We start from the raw sequence: 26302 nt of genomic DNA, 5'->3' as shown, positions 1-26302 counted from the left end.
ATTAAGCTCCATGTTGAGACTGACACAGGACTGACTCATGTTTCTTAGAATATGTTTTTTCATCACAGTCAGCCAAGGAAGCCAAATTAATATGAGTAAGAACCAAAAACTGATATTAACAAATGCTACACAACATATGAATAGAAAACTAAACTACACTATCATTGTATTACTATAGTAAAAGTATTGGACTAATGAGATTTAACATTTAAAGTAAACATGTTTTATCAATTCAATTTTATTCTCATTAAAATTGAAACTTGTAAAATACATACATAGTTTAAAAGGTCAAAGAGTGTTACAAAGTTTATAACAAAACACTAATCCTCTTCTCAACCCTTACCACTTCTGATTTCTTTCCCCAGAAGCAGCTACTTTCAACACTTTGATACTTATCTCACGTTTCTAACTAAATACATCCATCTGTTTAGAACTAATACTTCTTAGTCTTTCAGATTCAGAAGTTATCTACTGACTTCATACTACACAAATGACTTAATTCCTACACCCTCTAACACCCTAAAATCTTTCCTTCTTCATTCTCCCAATAAAATCATGACAGTACTCTGGATACATCAGCATCCATCTAACTTACTCACGGCTGACAATATTTACTTTCCAGAACAATCCCTTTCTTAACCCTGGTGTTACAAATGGCTACCTTTTACATTTGATTCTTTTTCTCTATACCGACCCCTACCTCTCCATCAAAACTGTAAACCCTCTCAATAGGGTCAAGTATATCAGGTGATCTATTGTTTGCTTATTGTTTTTTCTTCCCCCCCAGAAACTTTTGGTCCATCCTGCCTCTGAAGGTTAACTGTAGGGCTATACACTTTCAACGCTCCAACTCCCGGCTTCGGTGCTGGGATTACTATTCCCCTTGTATAACTTTCAGACCTGCTGGGTCCCTAGATTTTGCTTTCGCCTTAGTCAAGCCGGGAATTCCCTTATCTCTTTCCTACACTGGATTCCTTGTTTCCTGGCTCCTCCCATGGTATCATCATTCTTGGTTTACTCTCTCATTTTAATAGAATACATCTTGCAGTAGCTTCCTAGGAAACTGTGCAGAGGAGGAAATTTTAGATTGGAAATAACTTCTCAGGAATTTGAAGCTCCCCCCACTTTTAAAATCTTCTAATATTCTAAAATCCCAGTGATATGCCTTGGTGGTAGATCTTTTTACGTTTTCCTACTTACTGGGCTGGACACTTGGTGAATCTTTTCAATCTGGACCAGGGGACCTGGCAAACTACAGTCCATGGCCCAAATCTGGCCACACCCATCATTTCCGCATTGTCTATGGCAAAGCTACAAAGGAAGAGCTGAACAAATGTCACAGAGACCTCGTGGCCCACAAAGTCTAAGACCTTTACCGTCTGGCCCTTTTCAGAAAGAGTCGGCACCCCTGACCACAATCAGGTCACTGAGCTCCAGGAAATTTTCTTATTTATTTGCAGATTCCATTTCCTCACATTTTTGTTTCGTCCCCCTAAAATTCCTCATATTTAGATGTTGGACCTCCTAATCTGATCTTCTTTTATTTTTTTTCTCAGGTACTATCTCTATCTTTTACAGCTATTTTCAGGGCAATTTCCTCAACCTTATTTCTCAAACCTCCTAGTGTTAAAATTAATGCTTTAAAAAAAAATTCTAAGTACATTTTCTTACACTCTGATTCTTTTAAAATAACTACAAACATTTGCTTTACGAATAAAATATATTCTTAGTTCTCTGAAGCTATTATATCATTTTTTAGGTTTTCTTCTGTTCCCTGTTACTACGTGTTTCCTCCAATTTCAATTTTTTCTGTTTGTTTTGATCTGTCTTCATGTTATAAAAGTTGTCCTTAAAGGTATGATGATCCTTGGCTGTCCATTCATGTTTATAAGTGGTACTAAAGCTGATCAGAAGCCCTTAAATAAATGAGCTTCAACAGGAGGGACCTTGGGTGTCAATATCTTTGTCTTTTCTCTTGGCCGAGCCAAGTTTCCGGAGGAGGACTCTTCAAGTTCCTTACCTGAGTTCTACAGGTCTGGCTGCCAATGACTGGGAGCTGAGCAAAGGAAAGAGACCAAGTTGGCTGACTTTCACTCATCTCTCTTCAGTATGGCCTCCCACCCACACCTTCACAGCTGTGCCTCCTATACCTCAGGCTTTACCAGGAGCCAGCCAACCTGCTGAAAAGGGCCAGAGAGTATCTCTGTCCGTATTCTTTTTTCTTCCTTTTTAAAAAAACAACTCGGCAAAAACGCACAAGCCCTCCTTAGCTCTCAGCTATGCAAAAACAGACTACAGGGCTGGACTTGGCCAGCGAGCTATAGTTTGCCAACTCCTAGCCTACACTGCGATGCTGTCCAAAACGGTAGCTATTAGCTGTATGTTGCAAATTGAGCACTTCAAATGCTCCTAGCTTGAATTGGGATATGCTTTTAATATAAAAACACATACCAGATTTTGGAACACATACCAGATTTTTCATACCTAGTATGAAAAAAAGAGTGTAAAAACACCTCTAAAATTTTGTATCAATTACCTATTGAAATAATATTTTAGATGTATAGGGTTAAATATACTAATAAAATTAATCTCACTGGTTTCTTTAAAACTTTCAAAAATGTGGTCACTAGAAGACTTTAAAATGACATGTAGTTTGCATTACATTTCCATTGAACAGCACTGGTCTAGCACATCTCTAGAAGATAATAAATCTCTAGTCTCCTGTTTGGGTGTTGTGGGGAAAATCTGGGTAGCTAAACCCTCCTTATAAAGACTTACCTAACCCTCCTACGTGTAGCATGATGAAACGCCTTGCCACTGAGAGGCACCACAGCAACTCAACCCTTCTCTTCTCTGTCCTGGCTTACTTTAGCTTTTGCTGGTCTACTAAGCTAGTTACCACCTGTATTAGTTTTTGTGGTCGCCATAATAAAGAAGCATACACTAGGTGGCTTAAAACAACGGAAATTTATTCTCTCAGTATGGGAGGTGACAAATCTGAAATCAAGGTGTTGGCAGTGTTGGTTCCCTCTAAGGGCTCTAAGGAAGAATCTGTTCCATGCTTTGCTCTTCCTTCGCAGGAAGGCTGGTAATTCTTGGAATTCCTTGGCTTGTAGAAGCATCACTATAACCTCTGCCTCCATCTTTACATGATGTTCTCTCTGTGTGTGTCTTCACACGGCCATCTTGCTTCTGTAACTTTCTCCTCTTCTTATAAGGACATCAGTCGTGTTGGACAAAGGGGTCCATCTCACTCCAGTATGACCTCATCTTAACTAACAACTCTATTTCCAAAAGGTTACATTTTGAGGTAGTGGAGATTAGAATATATCTTTCTTTTCTTTTTTTTTTCCTTTGGCTGTGCCATGCGGCATGCGGGACCTTAGTTCTCCAACAAGGGATCAAACCCATGCCCCCTGCATTGGGAGTGTGGAGTCTTAACCAGTGGACCACCAGGGAAGTCCCAGGACTTCAAGTATCTTTCTTGGGAGACACTATTCAATCCGTAACACCACTCATCAATAAAACTTTAGAAACCAGAAAGTAGACGGCCATTTCTTGTCTTTACATGGTACAACTGATGTCCCCAAAGCGCAACCGCTGTTCCTCAAAGTGCAATGGACGGCCCCAAACAAAACCAGATTCTAAATACGTCGTTAAACTTTTCTTTAAGCAATTCATTTCCTTTTTGTAAGAGTCAGAAGCCAAGAAAAATAACTTGAAGAATAAGAATTTTTAGCTATTCATTAAAATAATCCATTTATAGTTTATGGTTCTGAGCAAAAACCCTATCAAGTTTGTTATGCACACCACACATACACAGGCACACATACCCCCAAGGAGCACTACTCACACCATTTTCCTCCTAACCCATCCATTATCACTAGCTCACCAAATACGAATCATTTACCAGGCTTCAAAAATCAATTACTGATACCCACTAACAGCTCACCTAAGAGTAGTAACAGTAGTTACTCAACTTGATACTGAAAATATAACTACTAAAATTGCAGGTGAATGTTAAGATGCAAATTAATATTCTCTTCTACATTTTCCAGTAACGGCGTATAAAGATCCAGTTAAATAGCCAAAGTAACAGGATAAAGTTACTTTTTTCAACTTATGAAATAAAAGTTGTCCCAAGGGTATTTTATCATGCCTCTGAAAATAAAATCAAGCACAAGAAAATTTATTTTTATATAAATAACTACCCAAAATAAATTCTGAAAATATAATTTCTGTTGGGAACCAAACGTCTCACTAGAGTGTGCTGTACATCTCTCTGCCACTGTGTTTTTTAATCTACAAAACAAGATCCAGCCATGCACAGCTGCTGGCTGAGATAAAGTGAAGAACAGCACTGTGTATGTAAAATTTAGCAGATATTTTAAGGTTTTGTAGTACCTTTTCCCAAGCATCTTTCAACCATAAGCAAAAACAGATTGTTTGGCATGTAGGTCAAAAGAAGATGGCATATACTTTTCTTATAACTTGAAAATACTAAAGTTTTACAAAGCAAGATGCCTTCTTATTATATGACAAACAGGGAAAGAATATTAAAAAGCAATTAGCATGGCATAAAGGCCCTTTACGTATTAATTTAATAGCACCATCAGTCCTGGAGCGGAGGAAGAGGGGTAGTACTCACGTCACACAGCTGGTGTGCATTCCCTTGGCTCTTACACATAGACTCTTTCCGCCTAGAATGCTTTTCCATTCTATGATTGGAAACTCCTAGTTCACTTCCCCTTCAAGGCACAGCTCAAAGAGCATCTCCTCAGGAACGGCTCCCACCGTCTCCCAAACAGCACAGACAGAAAAGCCCAGGCAGCATGAAAAGAGTGCGTATTATCTTATTTAATGGTCCCAACAACCTTATGAAATACTGTCTGCCTGTTATGCCCCAACACCTACATATAAATGAATTCAGTACCACTGAACTTCTTGGCTTTTTATTCAAAACCTTATTCAGGTCCCTACTCTCAAGTAGCCTACAATGTTCACTGTGGAGACAAGACTCATATGTAAAGCAAACAACAAACAATAAAAAAGCATGTGGTTAAGTTACAGGAGTTCAGAAACGAAAACCATTAATATACCTGGAAAACAGTCTACAGAAAAGGACAAGACAGAAAGGACGAGAAGGGCAGGACAGAGAGGTAAATGCTACAGAGAAGCACAGAGGGAGAACCCGAGTATGGTGTACAGACAGTCATAAGGGAGGAAAGAGATCATGGGGTGGGCTCTTAAGTGTCAGGCCAAAGAATTAAACTGGATGCGAGGAGAGCTGGCCACCCGTACTGCGAGCCGGGAAGTGACATGAGCTCCTGGACTCTTCTTACTCAAGTTGGTATATTTGAGCAGTCAAACTGTCTTCCCCCGCTCCAAGATTCTACTGGAATTTCAGAAAAATAAAAATGTGTATAAATAAACCCACTACAAAGTAGACAATTGAGCTGAGTGGTCTTTAGTAGACCAAATGTCTCATCAAATTTCTGGAAGACCAAAAGGGTTAGGGAGGAGTTACATGTCTAGAATTCTCTCCCAGTTCCTATGTACTAGTACATCCAAGTGCCTAGTAGTCAGCATCTCTACTTGAATGTCCAATGAGCATTTCGGCTTAACATCTTCAAAATTCATCTGACCTCTCCCCACAAAACCTGCCACTCACAGTCGTCTCAGTTAATGGTAATTCCATCCTTCCCACAGCTCCCGTTAAAAACCACAACTCCTCTCCTTCTCTCACCCCACATACAATCCACCAGGAAATGTAAGGATCTGCCTTCGCACCGCTTCCACTGCCTGGGGAAAGCCATCATTATCTCCTGCCTAGTTTACCGCAGTAGCCTCTTAACTAGTTTTCTTGCTAGGCTGCTATCACAACCCTGTACCTGCTTTCATTTGTGTTTCTCTATAGCCTGGTCTCAACAAAGCAGGCAAACTAATTCTGTTAAAATGTTAAGCCAGATCGTTCCTATCAAAATCATCCAATGGGCCCTCATTTCTCTCAGAAAAAAGCTCATTTTTTTTTTGCGGTACGCGGGCCTCTCACTGCTGTGGCCTCTCCCGTTGCGGAGCACAGGCTCCGGACGCGCAGGCTCAGCGGCCATGGCTCACGGGCCCAGCCGCTCCGCGGCATGCGGGATCCTCCCAGACCGGGGCACGAACCCGTGTCCCCTGCATCGGCAGGCGGACTCTCAACCACTGTCCCACCAGGGAAGCCCAAAAGCTAAATTCTTTATAATTGCCTGCAATGTCCTGCATGACAGGACTCCTCCACTACTCTCCTTTTCTGCTCCTGTTCTCTCTGCTCCAGCCTCCATGCCTCCTCGTTCCTCCCTGTACACGAGCACAATCCTGCCTTAAGACTCTGCACAGACTGCTCCCCCTGCTGTAATGCACTCACCCAGACATCCATTTGGCTAACTCCTTCCTTTCATTTCCATAAGATCTACTCTGACCAACCTATTTAAAGTTGTAACCATTTCCCCTTGGCCCTCTGCAACATATACTCCCTTCACTTGGCTCTATTTTCCTCCCATAGCACTTACCATCTTCTGCTACACTGTGTCATGTTCACTCTATTCTCTGATTAGGTTGAGGCTTTCTGTCCACCACCCACCACCCTGATATACTGTAAGCACTCAGAACAAAGCACTAAGCCTCGAACATAACTGGACTGAAGAGTGGAAGCATCCAGGGTCCCGAACACAGACTCAGAATGGCTGAAGCAGACGCGAGAAGAATCTGGGAAAGACCTAACTTGAGATCAGCAGGTAGAAAGAATGGGAATGGGCGGTACAACCATCATCAAGCTGATTAATAAACACACACACTGTCTGAAGAAAATGCTCCAGTCAACCCTCTGTTCTCCAACCTCAGCTCAATGGATGGAATGGCATTTATCACAGAAGACGGTCCTCTAAACAAAGTGAAGAAGCTGCCTCAGATGAGCTAGCGTGTCTGGTAGAACTAGAGGTGTCTCAGCTTTGTGGGGCTGAGGCCTGTCGGCTCCCCTCTCTTGTACCCAAAAGGAGAGCCTGTCAGTCTGTCTGCCTGGCCACTTGCACAGACCCCCTTGGCAGCCCTCGGTCAGGGAAGAATACTGTCCATAGACACCCAAACCTCATAATGGAACAGGAAACCCAAGCCAGGTACTGACGTCATTCAGACTGTTTCTTGTTTTAGAAATAAAGAGACCACTAAAGATTACCAGATATTTGGGTAAAACCAATAAGGCAAACAATACTACTCTATAGGAAGGAGATAATTCAAACAAAGGATGAGAAACAAGAGGGACTTAAGATACAATCATGAATTTAGGACAGGCTGTTTTGAAAAAGGAATAATCGCTCCCCCGCCTCCGCCCCGCAAAAGGCTCTTGGAGAATAAAATTAAATTATAGGAGATCAACTACTGTGCTGTCCAATGAGGTGGTCATGAGCCACATGTGGTTCTCGAGCACTCATACTTTGGGCAGCCTGAACAGAAACGTGCCGTAAGTGTAAGAAATACAAACTGGACTTGGAAGACTCAGTACCACAAACAGGATGTAAAATATCTTAATTTCTATACTTATTTCTTTTTGAAATGATAATATTTCCATTATAATGGGTTAAATATTTTACTTAACATATTTTATGTTATTAAAATTAATTTCACCTGTTTCTTTTTACTTTTGCTAGTATGGCTACTAGAAAAATTTTAATTAAATATGTAGCTTATATTTCTACTAGGTAACGCTGGTCTAGAACGTATGGTTAAAAATATCATCAAGAATACAGAACACTGGGGCTTCCCTGGTGGCGCAGTGGTTGAGAGTCCGCCTGCCGATGCAGGGGACACGGGTTCGTGCCCCGCTCCGGGAAGATTCCACATGCCGCAGAGTAGCTGGGCCTGTGAGCCATGGCCGCTGAGCCTGCGTGTCTGGAGCCTGTGCTCCGCAACGGGAGAGGCCACAACAGTGAGAGGCCCGCGTACCGCAAAAAGAATACAGAAACAGAGGCAGAAAATGAGAAAAGGTAAGCATCATAAGGAAATAACCCAGGAGGCCCAGCATTTGATCAGTAGGAGCTCCCCAAAAAGAGAACAAAACAGAGAAGGAAATGGCTAAAGAAATAACATTTTAAAAAATCTAGGAGTTGTGGATAAGTCTTCAAATGGAAACAGTCCATTAAGTACTGAGCTTAATAAATCAGGGAGGGACCCCAAAACCAAAAACAAATCACATCTTTGTGAAAACTCAGACTACCATGGTTAGTAAGAAGGTTTAAAAGGATTCTAGGAAGGGGGAGAAAAGATCACCTACTAACATAAAGACAAAGATTTAATGGCAGTAATAGAAAGACTGAAAATGTATAAACCATGAAAATAAAAAAAACAAAAAAATAAAATTAAAAAAATGACGTGTCTATCAAAACTAGGTGGTAGAATGGAAGAAAGGGGATAGGGAGATGTGCAGAACTACTGCATTCCTCTTACAGAGTGAAGAGTTAAGAGATACTAAGGTTAGAAGAACTAAAAATAATAACTACTCATGACTGGCAGGGGAAGTGAAGAATTCATTTTTTCATAGTGTAGAGTCAATAAGTACTATCTGTAATGTGACTAATCAAGAAACAGATATATAAACACATTATATATTACTACAGAAGAACTCATCAAAAGTACTAGAAGTAGAAATGGTTAAAAGTGATTAAGTCTCATGATTAATATGAGGGGAGGGCACAAGTGTGCAGATCACCCTCCCCCCCTTTTAGACCCTCCTGCACTGTGCAAAAAAGTTTAAGAAAAAATAATCTAGCAGTAATAAAGTAGGAATAAGTGAAAGGGATCTAGCTTAAAGACAGAAAAGCTAGCAAGTCAGAAAATATAGCAGTATACAAGCAAATAAATACTGGAGAAAGCTATTAGTAATGAGAATGTCAGGACAGTAAATCCAACAGGCTTTCAGAGAAAGAAATAACAAAATGTACTTGAATAGATATTGTGAATGAAGATAATTATAGACTTTCTAAGCTGAAATTTTGGGAGAAATATTAGAAGAAGGAATGTACATTAAAAATGAAACCATAAGGGTTTAAACTGAGGCATCAGTAGGATACCCAAATGGATGAGCTCTAAAATAGGAATTCTCATTGAGGATCCACTGTTGGAATTAAGGGGGTCTGTAATCCTCTGGACCATGTAAGGGCACACATGTGTGCACATGTGCAAAATCACATGCACATCTGAAGGGTTAGGTTGGGTGGGGTGGGGGAACTGGATGGAAGAGGACAGTAGTTCACTACTTCTACCAAATTCTCAAAAGGACCCATGACACTACTCCATTTATCTGGAAATACGGGTCTGGCTCTCCAATGGATAATCAGGAGCTGTAGATTTTGAAGCCATCAGCACAGAAGTTAAAAGGAAACTATAAGATCCAACCAAATCATCAACTTTTCAAAGGTTATACTGTGTGCAGAAATAAAAAAGAGATTGCTAAGTGTAAAGCCTTATATAAGAAAAGGAAGAGGTACAGAAAAGGAGAAGAGTTAGCAAAAAAGATACTCTAAAGCATCAAAAGGAAGAGAGAGAAGTGGAATACGTAGACCAAGAGAAGACATTTAAACTAGAATAAGTCAATGATGGTAGCAGCACATCCAGTAGATTTGTGAACACAAAGCAGATTTCATGAGACTAAAATGGAAATGGGGTGGGACTTCCCTGGTGGCACAGTGGTTAAGAATCCCCCTGCCAATGCAGGGGACAAGGGTTTGAGCCCTGGCCTGGGAAGATCCCACATGCTGTGAAGCAACTAAGCCCATGTGCCACAACTACTGAGCCTGCGCTCTCGAGACCGCGAGCCACAACTGCTGAGCCTGCATGCCACAACTACTGAAGCCCACGTGCCTAGAGCCCGTGCTCCGCAACAAGAGAAGCCACCACAATGAGAAGCCCGCACACTGCAACGAAGAGGAGCCCCCATTCGACACTACTAGAGAAAGCCCGCACGCAGCAACGAAGACCTAAGGCAGCCAAAAAACCCCCACAAAACAACAACAACAAAAGAACATAAAAAAAGGAAATGGGGTGAAAAGTAAAGAAAAGGAATGGAGATGAAATTAATAATGAGAGAGAAGGAAACTGGTTGGTGTCAAATGGAAGAAGAAAGAAGAGTCTGTGCATGACTATGGACAGAAAATAATTTAAAATTCATACCAATTTTTCAGAAATTCGGATTCCACTCTTCAAAATGACTGAGTTAAAGTCTTCAACTAAACAAATAAGTAATATAAACATCTTCAGTTTTCAAACCCTTAAGTATCTACTTACATACAAAGAGAAAAACCTCAAGTCCAGATGAACGCTTTGAAATGAGAAAGAACGTACATGAGGGCGTGGCGTTCTCATGACAATTACTAAAAGTTCACTCAGTACTCATTTTCAACTAAAACTGCATGCTGCAAGTTCTTGACAACCCTCTGTGAAGCAGATGACCCACCTGTGACCCTTGACAAGGCAGCGGTACCAGCAGAAGACTTCTGTTTGTATTCTGTACTGCCCTGGACTCCAGCAACTGTGTTGGGGATTATTTGCTTGCCTACTCTGTATTACCAGAGACGATCTATTACGTTCAGGATTTTCTCCTGGTTCTTCCTCGTTTTCTACAAATGTGTTACTCTCAATAAAACTATGATCATTTTTTATGAATTACTTTTCCGTTTGGTGTGTGAGAGACAGCATACAATTTCTAACTCCTGGAATTATTCTAGTATGTTTAAAATTTTCAATATGGAACTGAAATAAATGAACATATTCCTTAAACTTCCCTTATTTCTATAGAGACTTAATTTTATTTGTATCTGTTACAGCATCGCTCTAAAGAGCAGAAAGTTTCACCAAATTTGGAGGCTAGTTCCAGAGTGATCTAACTAAACATATAGACTGTGGCAAAAACGAAATTCACTTTAAGAGATCCTGGAGGGCGCTCCTCAAGAGCTAAGTAGTTACACAGCAAAGCAACAACACAAAACCAAGCAAGAAATTCCTTTGACTGTCTGTCAGGGAAACATGACACATATATTAAGACAACATAAAGAATATGGAGAACATTTCAAATATGAGGTCCAAATCAAAAGTGACAAGAAAAATTGCTGGCTTGCCATGGAGCAAATGCCTCTCAACTGGAAAATTCCATCTGTAAGATGGTTATCAATTCCCCAGAACGAAACAGGGGTGCCCTACTAGTAACAAAAAGCAGTATCAACATCTCTAAAAAGTTTCAATTTGTTTAAAATGGGGCACCTGGTTTGACTAGCTCAATTTTAGTTACTGAATGTGACTGAATTTTACAAAGCTATTTTGTTATAAAGTAGTCTCTAATTTAGAGACTCTGGGTTAATTCAGAAAAAACTACCCCTAAATGAGGCCGTATTGTAATTTCAAATGTATTTCTAAACTGCACTGAGATAATGAAGACGTTATTGATTTCATTCAATCACAGTTTAATCATAAACAGAATGATTCTGTATTCCATTACTATTCCTGTTCAATATTCGATGCCTTGTACAAAGAGCCAACACTATTTCAACTTTCCAGTCATGTGACAGGCAAAATGATCAGATTAATTTATAACTGCTATAAAAATAAGACTGCTTGAAGTGTGAAGACATTGTATATGCTGTGAAGAGTATTTAAAATATTTCAGATTCATGAGTATGCTTTTCACCAAAAAAGCATATATGAAATTTTATAACATCTTTTGTCCAGCCTATTAAGAATCTGCTTGATTATTAACAGTGATTCTAAAACTTAATATAACAATAAAAGTTCAGACTTCCAAATGGCTGACGAGACATAATCTACTTTCAATATCAGATGTTCACAGATTGGTCTTCTGTAGTAGAAAGAAAAGGTGCAAATAACTCGTGAATTTACCTTCTTTGAATTTCCAATTCTTCTTGTGATGGGCCATTCTGAACTTGGGCAGGTAGTTGTGAATTTTGTCTAGGCAATGTCGGCCCTAAAAAGGGAGGGAAACATTATAGATGAACATTATCTTTATACTGCACTGGATAGAGGAGATAAAATCATGAGGATAACATAAAACCGTAACATATTTACAAATGTATCTTCTTTTTGTTTAGCAAAATAAAATATAAGCTTCATATAACACACAGCAAATGAAAGACTGCAACATAATACTGTCGTTATCTCCAGAAGGCTTACTTGAAACAAATGGAAAACATCAACAATAAAAGAAAAATAAACATTTATATATGAAGAGCTTGAGTAAAACAAGTGTTCAATGAGCATCTGAATAGGCACCTAAGCTTGATGTTTCTAAGACAATGAGACATTCTCTTTGGGGTACTTATTCATGAAGTGGAGAGGGAGAACTTAAATGAAAAATCAGAATTCAAAAACTCACCTAAATAGAACACTGGAAATGAAAAACAGGAGAGAGAGAGCATGAGAACCTTATTACTAGACTGATGTATGCTAATGCATTTATCAAATTTGCCCACTTTAAGTTGCCATTCTTATTTAATGGCCTGGCATTTCCAGCACTGGTGAAAACCAACATTTGCTAAACTTCCATATATAATTAACCTACTTCTCTGAACTTTTGATGTAACACAGGTAATCATAATAACTTTTCATTTGGGGTAAAAACAAAACAAAGCAAAAAAAACCTGCGTTCAAACCAACATGGTTCTGTCATGAGAAACTAATGACCATTCATTCCCACATCATATAAAATGCAGACCCATTTTTAGCATCTCATAAAGAAGGCCACTAAATAAGGGGACATTTTAATGTCGCTGGATATAAAAATTATGTGTCATAAAATGAGATAAATAAAATACTGGACCTAATATACAATGCCTATGGTTACAATAGGACAATCTTGAAATCTAGTCCAGTAAACAAGAGAATAAAGAAACAGTAGTTATCTTCCACGCTTGGAGAGAAATATATGAGTAATGATATGCTGCACATATCTGTGAATTCTAGTGTGCCAGCAAAGGCCCCTAACAGATAGTTTGAAAGTGTTTTGTAGACCACTAGTATAAAAAACAGTTAATAAATAAATGCTTCTTTCTATGTGCTAAAGCAAACTCTTGTAATCTATATGAGTTAAAAGCACAAAGTATCTATTTTATACTAGTGGAGAAGATTTCACAAAGAGAAGGATAAGGTTCACTAGAATGTAATACAGTACTTTTATATCCCAAGTGCAGAAAAACAAATAATTTGATCTGAACTTACCTACTAATTTTTCTCCTCATCTCTTTACACGTTTTTACATTAATCATTTAATTTGTCCTCTAAAGACAAATTAGATGACAACTGCAGTGATATTTCATTAGATTTCCTAAAAGAGTCTGCTATTTTAAGAGCCACATAGAGGAAATATAAAAATATATTAATCCCATGTAATCAGTAACAGCAAAAGAAATAAAATAAAATAAAGCTTTTAGAATTAAAAATGCACTTAAATGTTTGCATAAATGAAAACATGTAATGTGTCTAGGAGACAGACTGGAATTCTTTCCTTCTTTTGGATATTAACATAATGATATAAAAATAGACTGTCCTATTAAGCCATACCCTAACGTTTAGTACTTTACTCGTCTCTTCTGGCAGAGGAGGGGGACATACAAGGTGGGAAGGTAAGTGTGAGAAAATATAAACTATTTGGGGTAGTATTTTCCAAAGTTATATTTATCCAAAAATATTAAATGTGAGGGCTTCCCTGGTGGCGCAGTGGTTGAGAGTCCCCCTGCCGATGCAGGGGATATGGGTTTGTGCCCCGGTCCTGGAAGATCCCACATGACGCGGAGCGGCTAGGCCCGTGACCCACGGCCGCTGAGCTTTCGCGTCCGGAGCCTGTGCTCCGCAACGGGAGAGGCCACAACAGTGAGAGGCCCGCGTAACGCAAAAAAAAAAAAAAAATTAAATGTGAGCATTCAGCATGTGCAACTCACAAGACCACCACGGTTTAACTAGTTTTAAAAACAATGTTTGTGTATTTAAGTTAAAACTTCATGCTACTCAAATAATTAAGCAGTGAATGTCAGTAGGTAGATTTGTTTGGCATCAGTCTCAAAGAATTCGATCCTACTAATTCACATCTACATCAAGCACTGTAGCTCAACAATAATATTAATAGATTAAATTCACCAATTAAAATCTCGATGTAAGTTTTAACTCAAATACATAAATTCAAGAGAAAGATGTCAAAATTTCAACTCAATCCTTCTGATTTTATTTAAAGGTTTTTTTTTTAAAATTAAACTGTCAAAAGTTTGATACAACTTACAAAAAAATCTGAATGTGAGAAAGGTTTCTTTTAGCAATTTATAAAAACTGTTTTTTTAATTTAAAAGTTTACTCAGCAAGCTTGTTTTAAAAGGAGGTTTTAAAAATGTGGGCAATATTTTCTGGCTGATATTATTAATTATAAAAATAGTTTACTACAAGGAAGATCCTTTTAAAATGGGAGGAATCCAAGAACAACTGAACAACTCTTAAAATTCTTTTCTACATGGTTCTTGGTGATAGTGGGTTATCTGTCTTCCCAAACACCTTCGTTATTAACTGGGGGGCAGAAGAGAGGACGCCTTCCCCCTGGCATTTTCTCACATCCATATCTAACCTGGTTATTTCGTTGTTTCTTCTGCATCAATATTGTCAACTAACAATAACAAGCACATTGAAATTCATGTGCATTTAAGAAATAATATAAATATACTGTGAGCATTAAATAAAAGAGTCTTAGGTAAATTATGAACTTCAGGTACTCAATTATATTCTTCATTCCTGTCAAACATTTTACTGGGTTATACAATTGTTAAATTATACCAAAGGCACCACACACAACATGAAGCAGCAATTAAGATTAGGCAAGGCTGTCAGCTGCCACTGTATTTTCTGGAATATAACTATTAGTTACTTCACATAGGTCATATGCCTACATGAGTATTTGTGTTCTCATAGAATGCAAAAAAGGTACTTTCCTAACCAGTGGGTAAGTAACAATATTTTATGAGCATCACAGGGTGGTTAACGGCTCTTTTGGGGGAAAAAAGGAGAAGTGACAAGTGAACCTGCTTTGTTCCTACTACTGTATCATAAAGAACAGTAGCTACATGAGGGTTAGTTTTCTCTGTTCTATTACCACAGCCAAAGACAATGGTTGGTCTTAATTTGTCCTGGCTAGAATTCATATAGCAAAGTATGTAAATCACATGTTTCTAATAAAGAAAATGTATCCATGTCACTGATATGGTATCTTATAAATGATGGAAATCAGAATAGAATGTCTCTCTAAACCAGGAATGAATGGCATTTCAGTCTCGACTTCAATACTGAGTTTTGGGTAAAGCATATTTCACTTACTGTCACATTTTAATTTTCACAGACCTAGTTTCACACTTAGCCACAGACTATTTAAAACACAGGACTAAAAGACAAATAGGTGTTATCATACACAATACAATCAAGTTTAAACTTAGCAATGTGGTAATTATATTGTTTGTACACAGTTAAATCAATTAAACATACTACTGGGGGAAACTGCTTTTTAACACATTATTTTACAACTTAAAAAATTCACCTTTATGAAGGCCAAATCAATCTTTTCTCTGCAGTTGGGTAAACTCTATTATTCTGCATGTGAACTACACATATTAAGTAGCAAAGTATAGAACATCAAGTAGGTTTTCAAAAAGAGCTAAAAAGAGTCCTAGTAACACAAACACAAACAATCACTCATGGCTAGTTCAAAAGACCGCCTGGAAGAACCCCCAGGAGGAGGCAGAAAAATCAGAACTAAAAGTTACTAATTAATCACTTAATCTGTAATGATTAATTAAGGAACCTGAGAAGGAGTGGAGAGTTTATAAGGAGCCGCACAACAGGCTCACTGCTGTAACTGTCACCTGGAGATCGTAAAATAAAACCTCAGGTGATTAAGAAATGCATTAGAATTTTCATTTTTGGAAATTTATAACACATGCTTATTTGCCTAAACCAGCAAGTATATCAATCTTAAAGCAATTCTCTTTTTAGGTCAAGAAACAGTATGAGTAATACTGAAGGATCATATCAAAAACTCTGATTCACATGGATAAAGTACATATACACAGCTGAATTGTTTATATAAAATTTTAGTAGTATATATCATTTTATCTCTCATAAAATAATCTGGCCAGCCAAGGTATACAGTAGTCAAAAACGTATATACGAGTTAAAAAAAAAAAAAAAAAAAAAAAGGCTCTAAGATTTAAAAGTCACTTTTTGAACTTGGGTTTTCAAATCAGAAAGTTTTAGGATCAAATGAGAATAAAAAGAATTCAGACGTGTGTGTGTGTGTGTGTGTGTGTCCTGTATATGTGTACATATATAGATCCATCCTAGTGTAAGGAGGAGGATATGCATATAATGCATACCTGATGAACTGTAGTGTGGAATGGTTAAGTGACGTAACCGGTTTGTCCATGCAAACAACACATATATGTGCACACGTGTGTATATGAGCGTGAGAGTGAAAGAAAACACTCTGTAAGCCTAAATTCACTCCTAAGCCACAGATATCTAACCTACTGAATAGAGGCTGTCGATCAGAAACCAACCTATTAATAAGAGCTCACATCTGCCTTACAACATGTACACCTGAAAATTAATTCAAGTTAAGCAAAAGCTCCCTTCCAATAAATCACATTTATATTCCCCAAATCATATTAAGATGAATATAACTTTTCCCCTTAAATTCTAATTTAAAAGACTGCTCTCAAAGAAAATAGTTAAAAACAAAAACGAACAAACAAAAACCCCTCTCATTCGTGTTGGAGGAAGTGAACAAGAAATTAGTTCTGAGATCCTAATTCTAACTAAATCCTTTCTAAGAAGCCAACTCAAAAGCTGACCAAACCACCTACATGAACCACAACAAATATCACAACATAAAACAGTAGCTTGCTGTGTATCCCAAATACCACAAACCAGACCATGGCCTAAGGAAACAAAAGTTATGGAAATGCGCAAGGAGTATGTACCACAGCTTGAAAAAGTAATGTAAACATAATGTTGCTTACCACAGAAAATACATCGCAAATTAGTGCTGTCCTGGGTAGCAGTAACTTTGCTCTGGGCTGCAACAGACACCTTGGTGTTAGAAGCTTCAAAGGACAACGGGGCCATCTGAAGAACTTCACATAAACTAAAAGGTGCTTTGAAAGGTTCAAAAGTATTACACATACGTCCTAGCTAGATCCTCATTCTGGAAACTCTGTAATTTAATAAAAACGTATCCTCTTTATAACATAAACTTGTTAAAATTTTTTATGTGTAATCTTATTTGTGGAAAAAACCCTATAATAAGCCACAGACCAAATGATGCACTTATAGCTTAATTATTTCCTGAGTTATACAATCAGAGAATGCAATCGATTTGCATTTTACAATTACCTTAAAAAGTAAGTGGACCTGAGATACAGGAAGTCAGATCTATGGCCATTAGTTAATTCCATGATAGCTACCCTCTTTTAGTATTGCTCATTTAAAAGAATTTGCAGCTGAAAAAAATTTAAGGGAAATGCTTAAGATTAGCTTAACATGAGATGAACTCATCTCTACTAGTTGAAGACCAAAGCCATTTTACACAGCCTCCAGCAATTAAAGTGATATATATTCGTTGATGTCAAATAAGAATATCTTCATTTTTCATCTTTGAAAGACAGCAAAACTATTCATTGTTTTATCAAGCCACATTTTATTTTCCTTTTTTCTTCAATATGTATATATGCATACGAATTTGACAAAATCTTGTTAAAAAATGCGTGGCCACCTCAAAAAGCCACTTAATATTTAGGTTGCCTATACTAAAATTTACCTTAAGTATTAATGAGGTAAATTCTCTTTAAGTGGAAAAAATTCAATGAGAAGGAGATGATAATTTATGAAAAGGGGAAGGGCTTTTACAAAAGCAAGGTGACACTCAAAACTGGGATGGGAAAAACAAAAATTTCTTTTAGTTTTACATTAGTGACGTTCAAAACTTTACATCAATACTTTTCTATAAATAAAATACTACAGAAATTCTTTTCAGCATAGGAAAGATTTTTCTCTTTCCATTAGTATTAATCAAGAAACAATAAACAAGTTAAAAATATATTGACTTAAGAAAGACTACATAAAGGCAAACAAGACAGTAATTTAGATTTCCCTTAAAACTGTATTATTTAAATAATACAATTTATGCTAACTAAAAGTTTGCACAGAATCAAAACCAAACCAATTTAAAGAATGCACACCTGAAAATGGTAATAAATCTTAAATAAGAGAATTTTTTATTGTTTTTTAGAAATTAGATTTAATATAATCCAATTACGTTTAAGTCTTGTTTTAAAGATATTAAATACAGCAGATATTTTCAAACACAAAATAAGATCGTTGAATGTCACCTTTCCTAAGTACTTCCACCCACTTAATCAATTATTATCAAAGTCGCATGCACAATATTTACAGTAATGACATAAAAAAGACCACAGGCATACATATAAAATGTCTACTAGCCTAATCAGATCATGCCAAAGACGATAAACCATTTAGGAGATGTTCAATAATTATATTTTGTTTAAACTTTTAAAAAAATCGGTCTTACCGATGTTTGTAAATGACTACTTCTACAAAGCCCCCTATTAAATAAACATGCCTAGTCTTCAGGTTTTACCCTTCAGTTCCTTTCATTCATATTTAAAGGAGGAAAAAAAATAAGGAAAATATTAAAAACTTACAGGAAAAACCTGAGAAATTATCTCATCTCTGACAGCAAAGAAACTGCCACATTCCATTACCGATCACTTTGGTAAAAAGTCATCTGACAATCGTCAGAATTGACGTAAAACATTACTACCACGTTAAGACCCCAAATCCCCAATTTTGCCAGTTTAAACTATTATGCAACATTCTTGCACTTGGTATCTTTAAACATATTCTTTCTACTGATTTTTACTTCATACCATCCCTAAAATACTTATCTAAATTCTGATAAGGTCGCTCGAGTTCTACTGCAGTTTGCATTTCCCGAAGATACTAAATTATTCATTCCATCATATGCATAAGGCTAACAGCACTTCCTGCTTAATACTGATGCTGTTAACTCTTTCTTCACTCAGTTGAGGGAGGAGGGTGGAATATGGGAAAAGAATGTTCAGTGTACAGACTGAGTAAATTCAGTTAAAAAAAAAAAGACACTTCTCTTTAAATCAGTGTATTAAAATAGGTTTACGGCTGACAGAAATAAGGATGCACCCTAAAGGAAAACATGACCTAAAGAGGTTAACTAAAGCAGTTAAGATGCATCAAAAAAGCAAAACTTAACATCTATATTAGACTTCTAGAAAAGAAAAAAGACCATCTCTATGAGCTACTCTGACCTTGAAATAGTCTTGTTATGGTTGTTCATTTATTTCTAATATAGTTTGTGAAACAGCTGTCCCTCAGGCTTTTCCCCATCTTTTAACATCCTTTACCATTAGGTATTTTGTACAAGCAGGGAAATACACAAACCTTGGGTGAGATATTAGCAGGAGAAAATGACAGGCTGTCATTTGATCAGTATTACTGCATTTTATTGCAATATATAATTACTATAGTAGACCCTTAGCATTCACATTTTTAACATTAGAGGTCTCCACGATCAGGAGTTAATCCCAAAGAAATTTGTAACGAGGAAACTACCCAGCTCAGCACTTTTTCTGAGGATTAAATGAGATAATGTTTGCTTACAGCTGGTTTTAATTTGATTTGTACTCTCTGGAAAGCTGGTCTGTTGAGTAAGCACAGCATAGCATGCAAATTAGCAGTGATCATACTTCTGACCATCATTAGGGCCCCAGGTATTACCCTCGTGATTGCAAAGTTCTACTATAACCATTTTTGAGAGGGCATGAAAGCAAATGTGTTTGTGTTTGTTCTAAGGTATACAGAATAGAATGGAAGAAGACACTGCAGTGGTATGGTTGCCTGTGTTCAAAAATAGGTACCATGGGGTATAAACTGGTACAGCCACTATGGAAAGCAGTACAGAGACTCCTCAAAAAATTAAAAACAGAACTAACATATGATCCATCAATCCCACTTCTGGGTATATACCCAAAGAAATTGACAACAGAATATTGAAGAAATATCTGCATTCCCACGTTCAGGGCAGCATTATTCACAATAGTCAAGGTATGAAACAACCTAAGTGTCCACTAGCAGATAAAGAAGATGCAGTATATATATACACATACACACACACACACACACACACACACACACACACACACTGCAATATTATTCAGTCATAGGAAAAAGGAAATACTGTTAGCAGCAATATGGATGGACCTTGAGGGCATTATGCTAAATGAAATAAGCCAGACAGAGAAAAAACAAAGACTGCACGGAATCACCTGGATGTGGAACCTAAAAAAGCTAAAGTCACAGAAAAGTGGTTGCCAGGGGCTGGGGGGGTGAAGGAAATAGAGGCTGGTAAAAGGGTACACATTTTCAGTTACAAAATGAATAAAGACTGAAGATCTAATGTAAAACACGGTGGATAACACAGTTGATAACACTGTACTATATAACTGAAATATGCTAAGAGAATAGAACATAAATGTTCTCACCAAAACAAAACAACCGATCAACCAAACAAAAAAGAAATATATGATAGATGTGTTAATTAACCAGATGGAAGAAATCCTGTCACAATTTATATGTGTATCAAATCATCATCGTGTACACTTTAAACATCTTGCCATTTTATTTGTCAATTATACCTCAATAAAACTGAGAGGGGAGCTTCCCTGGTGGCACAGTGGTTGAAAGTCTGCCTGCCGATGCAAGGGACACGGGTTCGTGCCCTGGTCCGGGAAGATCCCACATGCCGCGGAGCGGCTGGGCCCGTGAGCCATGGCCGCTGAGCCTGCGTGTCCGGAGCCTGTGCTCCGCAACGGGAGAGACCCGCGTAACACACACACACACACAAACAAAACTGGGAGGAAAACGGTACCATATTTGCAGGGCACTGTGCTAAAAGACATGAGAATTACAAATAGTAAATTTTATTCAAAGTGAGGATAATTTTAAAGTGGCATTTAAAAACATTTGCAAAAGAATTTCAAATTTTGTTTTAAAATATATGCAGTTTTTAATAAAGGAAAATCGTTATATATCTCAAAAAATGAGGGACCATGCATCTATAGCCACATGTGAAAAAAATACCACCATATAGAACTGCTCTCTTTTTTTTCATTACTGAATCTTAAGCAAAACTATTTATATGACTGGTTTCCCCGCCCCTCTTCATTTCTTTAGTTCTCCCCCAACTTAGGGTCTCAAATGCACTTTATTCCCTTCTAAGCAAGAATGAAAATTGCTGCTAACAGTTGAAAATTGCTGATAATTGATTAGGCTTGACTGGCAATAGCATCAGTCCAACATCTGTTTGTAAGCCATTTATTTTTAGATGTGGAAGGAGTGACTGTCTCCAGCTAGAGAAATTGAAGTTGAGGGGTTTATAATTTACCAATCCTGCCATATCCTAACACTTCTAAAGGTAAGAGTAGTCCGTGTCCCACATTCATTTCTCTGCTTCTTCCTCATGGACACAGATCAAATTCCCTCACCATCCCCAACCCCCTTCTTTTTCGTTACTAAGGCACTGTTAAGTACATATATGCTCAGAGAAAACACCACATTCAGGTAGAATGCACTTTAACAAAGATGATTAGCTTATTACTAGAGTATCTGTTAACTCTCTAACCAGCGCTGTTATCTATTCAGTTATGCAAACCAGATATCTAGGGCCCTTCCACTACTACTATTTAACCTACTTCCAAGTCCTGTTAATGCAATCTCCTCATTGTTCTCCAAACTACCTCCACTGTCACTCTTCATGTTCCACGATCTCTTGGTTTTCAAAGTGGGATTCATATATCCCAGAATGCTAAACATACCCTAGGGTAGGTAGGAAAGAACACAGTAGTACTTCCATTTCTGTTAATTTTTTTCTCATCCTTTTTACAGTTCTATTTTTTCATGTTTTACAATGTATGCAATATGTCAACGCCAAACATATACATAAGCTATAAATACACGTGCATTAGGAGATAAGCTCAAAAATTAAGGGATCACCGGCCTAGACTATTAAATAAACTGTCCATTCTGATGCTGTACCTCTCCCGTTCCCCACAGCAGCCAGTGATACTTTAATAACTAAACCAGATCAAATCATCTCCCTTAGTAAAATCTCTTCAATATCTTCCCACTGATCTTAAGATAAATACCAAACTCCAGTGCTTTCTCCCCATGATGTGGCTGTGGCCTAACTTATCCCATTCATACGTTGTTTCTCTCTACACTCCAGGTACATTGCTCTTCCAAATTTTCAAATGAGCTATATGCTCCTCCCGCTGCAGGGCTTTTTTTTTACACATGCCACGTGCCTTCTGCCTGTGATATTCTTTTCTTGGTCACCTAGTATGCTTCCTTTTTGTACTAATTAGAACTTTCTGGCAGTCAAAACTGAACTGGAGCTACTATTAGCCCCCAGGCAACTAATATAATTATTTCTCCCTCCTTCACTCATTATTCTTATTTCCTATTTCTAGTTTCATAATTATATATGTTTTTTCCCAGTTATCCACTTCAAAAAATTTGAAAGGAGATAATAAGTATAAGATTGGGTAACACCAAATTTTCTAAGAAATATGAAGAATCTGTCTAAAGACTTAGAAGAAAAGTTTTCATACATTAAAATTAGGCAAAGTGGTACAAACTTATATTCAGACAAGAAGGAAAGTGGGAGACAGATAAAATAGATGTGTGACATGCTACAAAATGAAAGTTTGGGGTGGGGGGGATGATAAAGGCACCCAATTCCATGGGCCAGGCTCATTTGGGGGTGGTGGGCAATCCAATGAGATGAGATCACCTCAGATCATTTTTAAGGAAACACATGCAATTTTGCTTCCTCATCCACATGTAAAGAGCTGAAATTCTTTTAACCAAGAAAAAAGTGTTTTCATTCTAAAAGTATAATACAAAAATTTTCAAAGACCATGTCTGTTCTTTCCTCCTTTTGTAAGAGAAAAAGAATTAAGAGAATCAAAAAAGTATGCAGTTCTAAGGTAATGCTCTTGGATGTGGGAAAAAAGTGAAGGAAGGACAATGCTGGGCAAGAAAACTGAGCCTGGGGACCAAGAGAATAAACTTCAGAGATTTCACAAATGGCCAAGCATTCATCTCTATTTACATTCAATTTGGCAAAGAAAACTACTACACAATTCTACTTTCACAATTTACCAAGTTTTTAAATGTTGAGTTTTTTAAACTAAAGAATATGAGGAAGCCTTTCTGATTTGGTTGTAACCTCCTTATTTAAAAAAAATATTAAGTATTAGTCATTACTTTCACTGTATACCATACTCCTACAACTTTAACACACAAACATCAATTGTGAAAATAAGAAGGTCAATTGTTCAAACTTAGAGAGTATGCCTAGATACGTGAATACATGCTTTCTTATAATGACTTACTTTTCAAACTGCCATACATGATACCTGCTACAAAATACATGAAGCTCGAAAAAATTACGCTAAGAAGCCAGTCATCAAAGATCACATATTGTATGATTCCATTTATATGAAATGTACAGAACAGGCAAATACATCGAGACAGAAAGCAGATTAGTGGCTGCCAGGAGCTGGGAGGTATGAAGGAATGGGAGTAGGGTAAGAGTAGGGGTGGTGATAGGGACTTAGGGGCACAGGGTTTCTTTCCCATGTGACGAAGATGTTCTTAAAACTGATTATGGGGATAGCTACCCAATTCTATGAATATACTAAGAACCACTGAATTGTATACTTTAAATGGGTAAACTGTATGGTACAGTAAAGCTATTAAGGAAAAGAAAAAGTGCCATGTCATGCTTGTATTCTTCATCTTGGAATTGTTTATAACATAAAGTTGAAAAATATCCCAGTGCCTATTACTTTTCTATTATGGAAAATATTAAAGGTGATTACTTCTGGATGGTGGGATTTTCTTTTTTAAAAACATACATTTATTTATTTATTTATGGCCATGTTGGGTCTTTGTTGCTGCGCACGGGCTTTCTCTAGTTGTGGCGAGTGGGGGCTACTCTTCCTTGTGGTGTGCAGACTTCTCATTGCAGCGGTTTCTCTTGCTGCAGATCACGGGCTCTAGGCATGCGGGCTTCAGTAGTTGTGGCACGCAGCCTCAGTAGTTGTGGCACACAGGCTTAGTCGCTCCACAGCATGTGGGATCTTCCGGGACCAGGGCTTGAACCCATGTCCCCTGCAGTAGGTGGATTCCTAACCATTGCGTGGATGGTGGGACTTTAGATATTTTTACTTTCTTATGATTTTCTGTACTGCTTAAACTTTTATAATAAGCACACAACTTTTTAATCAGAAAAAATTTTTTTGCTAGAAAAACAAAATGCTGTGCTGGAAATCCGAGTTCTACTGCCCAGAGCAGTTCTTGTCGGGTGGAGCTCCAACTGGCTCTAGGTTCTGACGAGAGAACTGGATGTACACAATGAAAGAAGTGACTCGATTAATAGTACCAGCATGACCCCAAGTGCCTGGAAGGACTGCAGAGCCAGCACCTGGCTGTCCCTTCCAAACACTAGAGCTGGTCTGGGAAGGTTCCTCTGCCATCGTGTTATTTTTCAGGAGGAATCAAAAATCAAAGCCATTTCTTAGGTCATGACTCTGAATACATATCCATTCAGGATGGTTCACTGAAAACCAGGCCTGTCCTAGTTAAACCAAGACAGCTGTCTACTTCTCCCTGGGAACCCTACTGCCCTTGCCCTTCTCATTTTCTCTGGACAATAATTCGTGATACTTCATCGACGAAACCAAGAAGCAACTTCTATCTAAAACAACCCCAGACAATCCTAACACTTAAATGACAAAGATGTCCACATTTACTTTTGGAAACTCAAAAATAAGTAAAATTTTATTAAAAGAATAGTTTTGATGAATATATAATAAATTAGATAAACTGGGTTTGTTTACCTCACATGGGGTTTATGAAATAGAATTAAATATAAATAAAGTTATTGGTGTGGGCTGTCAGCAAGTACATAAAAATAAACTTGTTCTACAAACTAAACATCATTAACTTCAGTCTCTGAAATGTAATTATATCCATAGCAATATGTATCTTTATTTCACTACTCTTTAAAATATATGACTCATAATTAATAGGTCTAAATTTGATATGACAATTCAAACGTGAGGGTGTGTTATTTAGAGGAAACATCAAATATTCAGACAAACAAAGAAAATGAAAAAAGTCATCAGCTGTGTGGTCAAACTTATAAAAATTAAGGAAACTTTAAATTAGGAATGCCATATTCCCACTCTTAAGAATCCATGGTTGCTACCCAATAAAGAACACTTCTTCTGGAAAACTGTGCACAAAATACTTATTATCGTATTTTAAATGATATTCTTAGTAATATTTTAGTTCAACCTGTATCCTATGTCACTTTACTTTCTTCATTAGACATTTTCCACATTAAATCTTAGTCTTTTACTACTCATTCTCTAAAAACGAACTACAAAAGCAGCAGTGATACATTGTTATTTAAAAACAAAACAGGGGGAGGGGAAAAAGAAAACTTCAATACCAGCTAGAGCTCAGAAGGAAACACACTGTAAAATACCAAAACTGGTTGAGCCTAAGATCCTTCCAATTTATTGTGAGTTACTACTTTATATTGTGTTAGAATCAGCTGTCTGCCTCACTAGACTTAAAGATACTCAAAGGTACTTATCTGTGCCATACTCAGCTTCCCATTACCAGCAACCAGTATGGTACTTGGCACATTGCAGGTGACTGATTATTTAACTAAATAGGAGTTTTACAGAATCAATGTAACTTTTTAAAAAATAAATTTATTTATTTATCTATTTATTCTTATTCTTATTTATTTATTTTTGGCTGCATTGGGTCTTCGTTGCTGTGCGCGGGCTCCCTCTAGTTGCGGCGAGCGGGGGCCGCTCTTCGCTGTGGCACGGGCTTCTCACCGCAGTGGCCTCTCCTGCTGCGGAGCACAGGCTTCAGCAGGTGTGGCATGAGGTTCTCGGTAGTTGTGGCTCGCGGGCCCCAGAGCACAGGCTCAGCAGTTGCGGCACACGGGCTTAGTTGCTCCGCGGCATGCGGCATCCTCCCGGACCAGGGCTCGAACCCGTGTCCCCTGCATTGGCAGGCAGGCTCCCAACCACTG

At 37.7% G+C, this 26302-nt stretch overlaps 1 protein-coding gene across 22 annotated transcripts in view; it reads right to left on the bottom strand.

The window, feature by feature from the left end:
• The window catches only part of ENAH (ENAH actin regulator), a 160215-nt gene that overhangs the window by 31246 nt on the left and 102667 nt on the right, over positions 1 to 26302 (bottom strand). For 12 of the 22 annotated variants that reach the window (XR_004349660.1, XM_032630200.1, XM_032630324.1 and 9 more), the window contains 2 exons: positions 17088 to 17144; positions 11923 to 12007 (listed from right to left, as the gene is read on the bottom strand). Coding sequence is in view for 21 of the 22 variants with exons in the window: in XM_032630200.1 (XP_032486091.1) it covers positions 11923 to 12007; positions 17088 to 17144 (142 nt within the window). In the remaining variant the exon portion in view is untranslated. The remainder of the gene's footprint in view (positions 1 to 11922; positions 12008 to 17087; positions 17145 to 26302) is intronic. The other 10 variants (XM_032630342.1, XM_032630209.1, XM_032630353.1 and 7 more) reach the window with 1 other exon arrangement.

This window comes from Phocoena sinus, chromosome 1, assembly GCF_008692025.1.
Source record: "Phocoena sinus isolate mPhoSin1 chromosome 1, mPhoSin1.pri, whole genome shotgun sequence".
In the NCBI taxonomy this organism is placed as follows: Eukaryota; Metazoa; Chordata; class Mammalia; order Artiodactyla; family Phocoenidae; genus Phocoena; species Phocoena sinus.
Note: the sequence above shows the minus strand (reverse complement) of the source record. Positions and strands in the feature narration are given on the sequence as shown.